Source organism: Pholcus phalangioides, unplaced genomic scaffold, assembly GCF_987345545.1.
Source record: "Pholcus phalangioides strain wild (caught in Gottingen) unplaced genomic scaffold, Ppha-v1.0 ptg000009l_1, whole genome shotgun sequence".
Taxonomy (NCBI): Eukaryota; Metazoa; Arthropoda; class Arachnida; order Araneae; family Pholcidae; genus Pholcus; species Pholcus phalangioides.
Window position 1 is genome coordinate 35,301,714 of NW_028301602.1, and position 12,451 is coordinate 35,314,164.

The window sequence follows — 12,451 nt, forward strand, 5'->3', positions numbered from 1 at the left end:
AACTTACCAAAATGATTTTTAAATATAAATAATAACCGGCTATTATTCACCGAGATATTCGTATTCGAAAAACGGAGAAAAGTTGGGAAAAACAGCGTTAAAAATACGGAAAACCCGTTTTATCAGCATTTAACGTTGTTCTTCCCCCAAATTTCCTCAGTTTTTCGAATATCCCAGTGAATATTGCACTTATTGCATTTTAATAACTATGCAACCTTTTGAAACGTGAATGAAGTATCCCAGCACTATCCAGTAAGATGCTATGCACCCTTTATAATATCTGAAGTATCTGAACATGTATGGGGACCTCCGGTGACGCCAGCAAAATTTGTAACTTCCTTTTCTTTAGTTCAGTGAAGTGACTGAATAAGACGCTATATGCATTACATGGATGCTATATACAATATCTGCACAGGATAGTTACTGACCCTGTAAATACAGCGAACGGAGGATGAAAAAAAAAAAGCTGTTAACGATGCAAATGTACTATCATTTACCTTCAAATGGGCCACTTATTTTGGGGGGCATTCCTGTTTAAACAAAAAAGGCGTCCCACGAATCCTTAAAAAGGGGGCAGACTTGCCGTGACCAGGATTCGAACCTGGGTTATTGCGGCCACAACGCAATGTACTAACCACTATACGATCACGGCGCTGTCGTTGCGGCACCTAATAACGAATGGCATGAAAAGTTTGCTTTTCATGCATGAAATTAGCTGGTGTCTATTCAAGCATACGTTCTTAATTCTTTTCCAATACTATCATAATAAATTCTAAACTTTAACACTAGGTAGCACCACTTGCTGGAGAACTAATTATTATTTTTTATATGCTCTTAGCTCCATATTTATAGCTCCTTTTTTTTTGAAATTTTCGGTTTTTATTTTATTTTTGATACCCAAAAAATGCATTAAAAGCATAAATGTCAGCAAATCTACGTTTTTGCAGATTTTCGATTATTTTTGGGGCGGAAATAATTCCCTTTGTTCAAATTTTTTTTCCAGCCAAGATGATTCAGGGAATGTTCATCGTCATATACAAATTCTTTCCAGAATTTTATTGCTAAACTTCATGTAATAAATCACACTTTTTCCGGAAGCACTTTCTCCTGGAAGCGGTCTTAGAAACCCTCCCTGAAAATTCAATTTTAAGTGCTGTCCTCTGATGAAAGCCCCCCAATATGTTTTCATATTCAAAGCATTTCTTACTCAAAACTTACACAATCTCACAATTCAGGGCTTACCTCGCTGAGGTCAAAAGACAAAATTCTACACCGAGGAAAAAGCAACCCACACATTTGTGGCAACAGGGTCTGAAAGGGTTAATGTGTGTAGCGCTTCATCGGATGGTGCGTTCAATCAAATGGCGCTTCATCCGATAACAAAAGCCAATTGACATTATAATGCATCTGTTAGAAGTATTAATCACATAAATCGATTTTTTCAACTTCATCTGTTGGCCATTGTGTAATTAATTTTTTTTTTAGTTTCAATGAAATCCCACTCGTCGTTTCCAGCATGTACGTCAATTTTAAATCCCTCTTCATACATTATTCCATGAATTATTATTAACTTTCACATGTTAACTGACTTTTGGACCACCCTGTATATCATGACTTAAGAGAGAAAGATTTTCGAACAAACTCGATCGGTTGTAAATTGCCGAATGGCCATGTGACCGAAGTGTTCCGTAAAGTCGTAGTAGTAGGCTTTATTGCCAATTATTATCACCACTGAATTGCAATTTTATCCTTTGTCCAGAATTGGTTTTTTTTACTGCCTCTGGTTGGTCTTGATCACTTTGCTGTATCGTAATCGGCATTTCACGACTCTAGCTCTTTCCGTTTACAATTTGTTCTGTCGGAAAAGCCTTTTCGCTATCCTACACACCGTTCATAGTAAATCAATGGCTTGAAATGGCAACGCATTTATAAAGACACGGTTTCCCACTTACCATTTTATGAAAATAAGGATATATATTTTGTTTCCATCCCTTTACTCAAGAATGTAGCAGCTCAGTAACAGCTGTCAGAGCCTCGCCATGTTCGGAATGATTCTGGGCCTTTTTTTGGTATGTGAATGCACATTCATTTCGATATGAATGAATCCGATACGGGCAGTCATTTATAAAAAAAAAACTTTGTCTTTCTCACAGTAAAACTCCAAGTCTTATCAAGGATAAAAGATTACATTCACAAACTTACGTTTTGAGGCATCTTCAGGTTCTAAAATTGAGTTTAAAATGATTCATGGCACAACCCTTAGTGATTTCGAGGCATTTTAGTGGCACCTAAATGTTGTGATCCTACCATACTTTCGATTCAAGTAAATATTCAATATACAGGATGTCCTGCAGGTCCTGATTTATCCTTTATATCTCATCAACTGTTCATCGTAGAGCTATGGTTCTAATTTATAAAATGCTCAGAATGTGTCCAAGAACCACCCTAAACCAGTTTCGAGAGTAGAAATAGTGTGTCGTAAAATGAAAAATATACATTTTATACGGTCCCCCTTGCCCTTCGACAAGACTATATTTACACTCTTGATATTGGTACAGTGTGATTCCTGAACATAATTTTGAGCATTTCTTTAAATTGAAACCCATACCTTTAAGACAATCGGTTGATGAAATAAAGGCCGAAATAGGGCGTGCAGAACACCCGGAAAACTCAAATACACGGTGCATAGTAAACGGGGTGGGGGGGGGGGAATGGCATTTTACTAGTGCACCATTGATCTTAGAGGTATACTTCCAATTAGAAAAAGTTTCCAAACAACGTGTAGTACTCAGATATCATTCATATTTCAAGGGGTTGCCAGTTATTAAAATAAAAAAAATTACCTTTTTATACACAGTTCCCATGAGCCCCAAAATCCAACAAGAATGTTGTTGCCCTGTCTGTCCTGATGTCAATAAAAAAAAGTTTCATGTTTCGAAGTGCAATATTCACTGAGATATTCGAATTCAAAAAACGGAGGAAAGTTGGGGAAAACAGCGTTAAAAATAGGGGAAAACCCGTTTTACCAGCATTTAACGCTGTTTCCCCCCCCCCCCTAAATTTCCTCAGTTTTTCGAATATCCCAGTGAATATTGCACTTAGAAAAATGAATTATTATTTTTTTTTTGTTGGCATCAGGACAGACTTTCTTGGATTTTGGGGCACATGGGAACTGTGTATATAAAAAGTTAATTTTTTTTTATTTTGATAACTATGCAACATCACCCTTTGAAACGTGAATGAAGTATCCAAGCACCATATCTAGAAAATGCCATAAACCCCTCCCCCCCCCCGTTTGCTATGCACCCTTCATAATATCTGCAGTATCTGAACATGTCTGGGGACCGAAATTTGTAACTTCCTTTTCTTTAGTTCAGTGAAGTGACTGAATAAGACGCTATATGCATCATATGAATGCTATATGCAATATCTGTACAGGAGATTTCCCGCATAACATCTAAAAACACGCAGTTCTGTTGAGATTTACTGACCCTGTAAATGCAGACGGAGGATAAAAAAAAAAAGCTGTTAACAATGCAAATATACTATCATTTACCTTCAAATGGGCCACTTATTTTGGGGGGGCATTCCTGTTTAAACAAAAAAGGCGTCCCACGAATCCTTAAAAAGTGGGCAGACTTGCCGTGACCAGGATTCGAACCTGGGTTATTGCGGCCACAACGCAATGTACTAACCACTATACGATCACGGCGCTGTCGTTGCGGTACCTAATAACGAATGGCATGAAAAGTTTGCTTTTCATGCATGAAATTAGCTGGTGTCTATTCAACCATATTACGCGTTCTTAATTTTTTTTCCCTATTATATCATAATAAATTCTAAACTTTAACGCTAGGTAGCACCACTTGTTGGAGAACTAATTACTATTTCTTATATGCTCTTAGCTCATATTTATAGCTTTTAAAATGACTTTAGTTAATGACCGGAAACCCTGTTTTTGGTAAGTGGCATCTCAGTGACAGATCTCGCGACATGCTGATGTTTCGCGTCACACTATTTGGGGTAAAATGACGTAGACATTTTTGAGTGGAATTTTTTTATACACTATTTTTTCTACTGAGCTGAATGAGAATACATTTTGGCATACAAGGTTGGTCATTACACTTTTTTTTAAAACGTAAAATCAGCCAATTAATGTAGTTAATGAAAGTACAATTTGCATTGTAATGCTTGTCATCGTGATAGACTCTTATCGTGGGGATGCAGGTTTAAACTCCTTTGGCGAAACAGCGGTGGGCGGTTGGAGTTGGTTTTGTCTGTGGTCCCCAACGTTTCGCCACAAGGAATAACTACCCTACAACGGGACAAATATTCGATCATTCATTTCTTTCATTAAGGTGTTTTTCAGCATTTCTTTCAATTCTGTAACTAAGTATACCTATTGAATGCCGAATTTGAAATCTCGAATTATGTAGCCAAAATGAAAGCATAGGCCTGAAAAAAAAGTGTTTCGGCTCCGGGTTCCCCGAATTATTTAGGGGCCGTTCAAGTAATACGTAAGCAAATTTTTTGCCTACGCAAAAAATTTGGGTAGGTAGGGGGCAGTGCTGACGAAATTTTGCTGACAGGGGGAGGGAGGGGGGTCAGTGTTTTGCTGACTTTTGCTGACAAGGGGGTGGGGTCAAAAATGGCTGAAAATCTGCTTACGTAATACTTGAATGACTCCTTTCTGTTGCCGTTTTCTGGCATCGAAACCGAGGACGTGACTGTCATCTTCAAGGTGGTGAATAAGCATCTTGCCACTTGCTCCCCCCCCCCAATTCTTTATAGGCCGGTTTCACTGTAACGAGGTTCGATCGTATCTATTTTGTTCTCTAAGAAAAGAAGTTTTCACAATGACAAGCATTTTACTGCAAACAACACTCTCACACGCCAATTGGTTGATTTAACATTAATTTTCAGAACGTGTTACGCGGGCTTTTGGCCCACCCTGTATATTATTGCAGCGTGTTTCCAACTTTGTTCGTACGCTTGTTGTAAAAATGCAGTACTGTATGAGAATAAACCATTTCTTTGTAGGCGGAGACGCAGCTCTTGTAGATGGGCCACAGTACAACGGGTACGGCGGGACGTCCTTCTTGTCCGTCAACGCCAAACGTCCTCTGGTCAAACCCGGAGAGAACGAGGGGCACGGTTCAGTGACGATAGTTCCAGCTCAGCCGGGCTGTGGATGTTCGTACCTCTGCCTACTTTTGGATCTGGAAGGACGGGAATACGTCTGTATTTGTCCTGAAGATCGTGAACTCAGCATGGACGGATACAGTTGCAACGGTAAGCAAGCTATCGCCAATTTAGAACTTTACTTTCATTCCAGCTTGTAACTATGTTTAAGTGACTTATTAGCATTTGATTACACTACGATCCGAACTTTAAGGAGGTTGGTGCCAGGGCTATATAATAAGGGCTGTTTCATGACGCGTTGGAGCATAACCTCCTAGAAATAGAAGGCCTCCGCACTCTGCCTGTGACGTCAGTAAGTAGTCTATTTTCCCTCAGAATATTCAGGGGAAAAAAATTCCCTGCTCATGCCAGTATCAATGTTGTGAGGAAAAGAAATGATCGAGCTCAGAATTGGCGATTTCTATTCCCCACATCCAATCACTATGCGGCTTTTGTGAGGCACTCAGGAAGATTCGACGCCAAAATAAGAAGAAACGAAATGCGATGCTGTGTGGCAAACGTGCTAGGTAGTATGAATGACGTTTATGGCAAACACTGCAGAGGCCTTCTATCTCTAGGAGGTGATGGTTGGAGTCGGTACCCGTTGACGCCATGCGTGACGTCATTTCTCAAGAAGAACCAAGTGCGCCCGCTTTGCTTCCCCGTAAATTACGATAGCTGCATTCATTCCACTGGAATTATTTCCAGAATTATCTTTTCGAGTATTGCCATTGGTATTTGCCTATTCGTTGGTTTGATTTTTTTATTCAACTATTTCAAAATTTAAATTAAGAAAATTTGCATTTTCTTGTGTAGTAACTTCCACTGGGAATATTTTTGTCGAATTCACTCATTTCAGTCGAATCACGTATGTTAGCTGATTTTTCATTGGGTTGATTAAAAACCAACTCGAGACGCATAATTTCAATTATCTTTTGAACTTTATAATAATATTTGGCTATCTTTTTGTTTTCATTTGAATTATGTGTAGCTTTTAGAAGAATTGGACTTTATGATTTCAATACAACTGCGACATAAAACATGAGAATCAAATATTCCAAAAAAATCTAATATGAAAGTTATTACAGTTATCATTTTGAATTCTAACATCAAAGACATTATTACTTACCAACTATTTCTCGGAATTTATCCATATTTTAGCTCATATATTTGAAGAAAAATACCACACGAGCATATTTGTGACACTATAACAGTACCATGAACGAGAGATCGCTCACTTAAAACAGTAAAATAAGCAACTAAAATGTAAAAAAGAGCACGTTTCTCGTGTGTTGATGTCGTCTGCTAAAAATAAGTGTTGAGTAGTGACGTCACGCGGTAGCTCCGAAACCACGCCTACTGACCCAAGGCGGCAAGCGTGACTCCAAAGGGATGAAACAGCCCTTACTATATAGCCCTGAGTTGGTGCAGGATTTTGGTATCTCTCTCATACATTCCTATGGGAGAAAAGTCCCCTCCCTTCAAAAAAAAAAACGGACTATTTAAAACTTTTCTATTCTCTGCCAGTTTAAAAGGCATCAATTTTATTCCCTCAAATTCTCTAGATATTTCTATACAATTTAACGAGAGCTTTTAGGATTTTTGGTAATTTTTTTCCTTCGAGAGTTTCAACTTCAAAACAACGTGCAACGTTTTTTCAAAAATCACCAAGATTTACCCTATTTTGTGCCATAAGCTTTTTACAAATAATTTTTAAGAGAAATCCTCTCGTTAAAATATGCAACATCACATTTTTGAGAGACACACAAAATTTGAAGAACATTTGAGCAAGTAGCGTTTGAAAAAATGTTCCTTATCTGACAAAAGACAGTTTTAAGAAAAGAGCATTTTAATGGAAAACATTTTTATATAGCCCATATATAATGCCTGCCAGCGGTTTATATTAAAATATTTTGTAAATACTTCTGGTGCAGGTAGAATGAAAACTTGTACGAAGTTAGACGCACAAAATTTTATAGTACAGTAAAACCCCTCTTCTAACGAACGCCCCCTCAGATGCGGTCACCCCTATTTTACGGCCAAATAATAATTTCACCTAGTAAGGGATACGCATTTGAAACTCCTGATCACTCCTCTTTTATGGACGAATTTTTTTTTGTCCCACCGGTGTACGCAAACGTGAGATTTTACTGTATTTTAAGAATTGAAAAATGTGGTTTTTTTTGGCGGATTTACGTGTACCACCCCTCCCCCCAACTGTGGCCATAGCGCTTTCTCACTATGAACACGTATGTGGTTTTCCCTTCAGATAAATAGATGCCGTATTGAATTACGTCGGTAATCATTGCGTTTCTTTATCGCTTGATAGAAATGTTTCAGAAGATTGAACTGACAACCGCCACCTGTACAATAAAGCCGGGTTTTCTGTGCCGAGTGCAACGTGAATAGCCCAGCGCGACACGCCGGCCATTCAACAATAAGAAAAGCGGTACGATTTTGTTTTCATACACAGCGCAACACGCCTCGTGCCAGCGCTTTACGTCGGGTGTGATTGACCTACTGCTTCTAGAGGACACAAATGCGTCGAGTGCCGCGCGTTTCGCCGATCTTCTGTTTACTTTTGTTATGTCTTCTTCTCTCCCCCCCCCCGCTCCTTTCGGTCTGCCTTGTTTTACTGTGCAAAATGTGGACACACGTTTCTGTCGACGCGAAACGGCCCTATTCTGTTCACGCGGCGCAGAAGAACCTGCTCCTAGGAAAACCTGGCTTAAGATCCGTTATTCGTGTTCCCGTGTTTGCACACCCCCAGATTTTTTCTTGCATCGTCCACGTCCCTCAGCCTCAGAATAACGAGCTAGTATTAAATGGAGACAGAGCAGGGAATGCATTGTTAGTATTTGCATGCTAAGATTCTCAAGTGGGTGTGACTGATTCAGGAAATCATGGTGTCTAACGCATAATCTTCGGTGATAATAGATTTCCGCAGCACCAGAAATAGGGAGGGGGAGCTGTCAAGTCTGGTGCTTTAGGCGCTGGACTAGAGGGGGCGCAAAATTCTCCGTCTAACTTCTCCTTCTCTTTTACACGAGGTGCCAAAATAAGTTATTGCCCCGGCTGACAAAGTATCTAGTTGCGACCCTGGATGTCTGGCTTCAGTGTGATTCGTCATGCGCTTCCTGTCAGCTTTTCATAAACCGTCTCAGCTAGTTGAGAACGTCACCATCGTTTATAGCACTCGGACCACACACTGCACAGGTCTGAGGTCTGACAATAAAACTGCAGGTCGCATTTCTTACGGTCAGGAAGAGAGTTCGAACCTTATTTCATAGGTAGCGTAGCAGTAGGCAGCTCGATCTTCTCGAACATTTCCATTACTGACGTGACTCAAAATGGCTTCTGTTCGTGTACAAGGATTGCTAGTAGATAACTGCGCATGCGTGAAATCACTAGTGCAGTGCGTGCTGCTCCAAAAAAAAAATTTTAAAGTACACTGAGCTAAGTGGAACCACTTTTTTTTTTCATTAGTTCAAATTCGAACCAGCATTTACTTTGGAGAAGTCGACGAAACTTCTTAAAATATGACCACAGATTTCTAGAGCTAGTGCTTTAACCTCATTTTCTTCGACGTCTTTTTTTTTAGATTAATTATATTTTTTATTGGGGCGCTGGTTTCACTTTCCCCCTCAATTAGGCAAATGGAACCTGAGACTGATTGTGCTGTAAAATCATTCGTGAAATGATGATTCATGAATGAAAGAAGTTTAAAAATAAAAGTAAAAAATTCATTTATACCATAAAGAGTCCAAACCGCTATACAAAGCTAGTTAATAAACCTTACTATGCAGAAAACTCGCAATGTTAATTAACAACTTCGGTATGGAATAAACTAACATTATTAAAATCTTCCCCCTCGCCCTCAATAAATATTTACCGACATAATATATGAGACAAATGAGAAAAGAAATGCGAATTTGTTTGTCTGACTGTCAAACTCGGGATGTGAAGGAAAGGACAGAACTTCATCACCTCTAATGATACTCTAACTTTTCAACTTTGGGCCATTTAAAGGTAGCCGTGGTAATGATTCTTTTTCAAATTTGGCTTCTTGACGAGTTCTAACTTTATTTAATTGAAATTGCCGAACGCAAACATCTTTATTGACTTTTCATTTGTGAATTTGACGAGAACCAGTCACCAACCTTTACGTCTGAAATGTTTTTCGACACTACGTCTACGTAGTTTCGTTCTCCCTACATTTCGAGACTCATCTTTTGAGTCCATAGAAGTAGCTAGTGATAAGAAGCTTTATCGTTTTTTCTTTCTTTTCCTGATATTCGTACCACAGCCAATGTAAATAGGTACGGGGCTAGTGTAAATGCATTGAGTTCCACTTGCCTTAGCACACGAAAAACAGGGGAAGGGAGTGTAACCATCTTAATTCCTACTTTAACTAACGAAATATCATAAATGTACTAGAATGGTAGATGAAAATCATAAGAAAAGAAGAAATTGACACCAAAAGCTCGATATTAGGCCAATACTCCCACTTCCAGAAGTAGTCGAAATGTAAAAGGCGCAATAGGTAGCGACACGACCAGAAACCTAACGTCTCCATATAAAGTAAAAGCTCCTTATAACCTTGTACGAGTAGCTACATAGGCGAAGATAGACGTGAAAGGCTGGGGAGGGGGGGGGGCATTATGATGATGATGATATCAATTCATATATACGCATATACATTGGATCATTGGGCTCCACCTTCCCATGAGGGGGTTGGCAATGTCGTCGTCCCCCGTATCTCCGCCCATGAGCAACTATCGTACCATTTACATTTTTGCTGAAAAATACAAGTACGAAAGAAAAATTCCTCGAGAGACCGTTCTCCTAGAAGCTAACTGAATATTACAAATACTGTGTGGTTCATTCCACTTTACCGCCAATTTCCATCATTGTACCTTATCCAATATAGTTCCTATTTGAATAAATTCCTTATACAGTCGAATCCCGTTTTAACGAATACCGTTATAGCGAAAATCTCGTTTCAAAACGAACACTTTTCTAATACCCCAAGATGAGTTTACATAGGAACAATGGAGAAACGTTGAATTCCTTCATAACGAAATTTCGTTATACAACGAAGTGATTTCTCCGGTCGCTTGGAGTTCGTTATAACAGGATTGGACTGTATTATACGTGTTTTATGTTGTCTTGATTATTTGAATTTATATTTTGATGTGTTAGGTCACGGAATGGACACGCTACCCATCCATGTGTGGATCATGATCGCCGTGGGATCGTTAATAGTTTTCGCCATCGCAGGGCTCGCCGCTCATTTCGGACGTAAGTTCTTCTTTAAATGGATGTGTAGCGGCGAATCTGTTAACAACTCGTTCCAATAGTTAATCAAAAACGCCGCGAGATATTATATATACAACAAAATATTACTTTATTTTTTAAATAAAAAATTATTATTTTCTCCCCTTTTGTTTCTTTTTTCGTTTTCGGCAATTTTCGTTTGGATATTATGCATTATTTTTTATATATATAATCAGACCAATGACGTCGAAATGTTTATCATCGTGGGATTTTGCGCGCATTAAAAATTGTTATATCCGTGTAAGAATTGTTATATCCGTATCCTGAAGATTGGTTTTATGCGATTTTCCAGGAATACAAGGCGTAAACGCTCTCTAGCCGATCTCTCATTTAAGAAAGTCTCTCTGCAGAGAGCCCAGAACTGCGATACGATACTTAAGTAACACATCAAGATTCAAAGCATTTGCACGCTTTACTTCAAAATGTGGAACACAGGTGGCAGCACCAGCAGAAAACAGACGAGCTCAATTCTGGAAACATAAATACGTGAGGCCACACATAATACACTCAGGACAAACATTCCACCATGTACCGATACGTTGAAAATTTCGCAGTGGAATGTGTGTACGAGGTGCATGTACCTCCTACTGTAGTATATCCATGTGATTGCGTTGGCGGCGCAGTGGTGGTCGGCTGAAGTCGATTTTCTGCGCTCTTCTAACTTTGAGGCGCGAATGCGAGCCGGTCAGCCATTTGAAAAGTCTCTCCGTACATAGCAGGCAGACCTTCAACGCAGTGCCGTCTTAACGCATGGGCCCACCCGGGCACCTCAAGAGAAAAGGGGCCTCACAAAAATTAGAACCGGTTAAAATTTTCGAGTATGTGCCAGGTAGGGCCTAGAAAAATCCCTTGGCCGGGGGCCCGTGATGCGCTTAAGACGGCCCTGCTTCAACGTAAATTCAACAATCATTTTCACTTCAAAATATGGAAGCAAGATGGCGACACCAACAAGAACGCGAAACCAAACGCAACTCTGACAACATAATACGTTTATTCCACACGTACGTTCCGAACATACATTCCGGCACGTACCGTTCGTTAGAAACTCCACATGTACAGTTAAGTAGTATTAGTAGGGTAATTTGAGATAAATCATTAAATCATTCCGCAGGTGATTTCTAGGAATACAGATTATTACTTTAAGTTGTATATAATCGTTATTTTAGAGCATGATCATTAAGTTTTCAGCTATTCATGTTTCTCCTGATGAGATGTGTGCGAATATATAGAACGCCACTGATTGAAGCATTTCGCCAGGACATTATTCCCTACGATACATTAACAATGCACATCACGTACGGCACAATACGCATTTCATATTCTCTCCTGACGCTTCCAATTTGCATATATTCCGCTTCGAATTTACCATCAATAACAATTTCGGTTATGCGTCGACATAAGACGAGTGGATGGAAATCACAACAGAAATTTCAACATTCATGAGTAATGTTGGCATGAATTTGTATGCGTACAACCATTGGGTATTAAAACTCTTGTTCCCTCCCCGACAATATATGTGTGTGTAAGCATTATAGCACGAACAGAAAGCACAAGGGCGGTTGTTTATTTCATGAAACGAAAATATTCGGATTATATGCTCACTAAATCATACATGTTTAACCCATGGCCCGCGGGCGAATGTGGCCCTCCGAGTAATTTGATGTGGCCCGCGACCTAAAACCTAATTTTGTGAAAATGAATCAAGTGTCACATTTTCAAATCACAATCACTCATGTGGTCGGCGGCACATTTCCAAATCATTCAAGTGACCCGCGGTGCAGTTCCACATCACTTAAGTGACCTGCAGCACATTCTCATTTACTTGAGCGACCCGTGGGATATTTACAGATTACTTTAAGTGACCTGCGGCACACTTCCAGAAAACTTTATTGGCCCGCGGCATATTTTCTAATCACTTGAGTGACTCGCAGTG

General features: G+C 39.4%; 1 protein-coding gene and 2 non-coding genes across 3 annotated transcripts in view; 1 reads left to right on the forward strand and 2 right to left on the reverse strand.

The window, feature by feature from the left end:
• Positions 1–12,451, forward strand: part of LOC149082971 (tyrosine-protein kinase receptor-like) — a 185,669-nt gene that overhangs the window by 101,245 nt on the left and 71,973 nt on the right. Inside the window, exons 17-18 of the mRNA XM_089236778.1 lie at positions 5,041–5,292; positions 10,384–10,482. Of these exons, the coding sequence (XP_089092904.1) occupies positions 5,041–5,292; positions 10,384–10,482 (351 nt within the window). The remainder of the gene's footprint in view (positions 1–5,040; positions 5,293–10,383; positions 10,483–12,451) is intronic.
• On the reverse strand, positions 581–652 carry TRNAH-GUG (transfer RNA histidin (anticodon GUG)). The gene has a single exon. It is a non-coding gene; the product is annotated as a tRNA-His (tRNA).
• On the reverse strand, positions 3,641–3,712 carry TRNAH-GUG (transfer RNA histidin (anticodon GUG)). The gene has a single exon. It is a non-coding gene; the product is annotated as a tRNA-His (tRNA).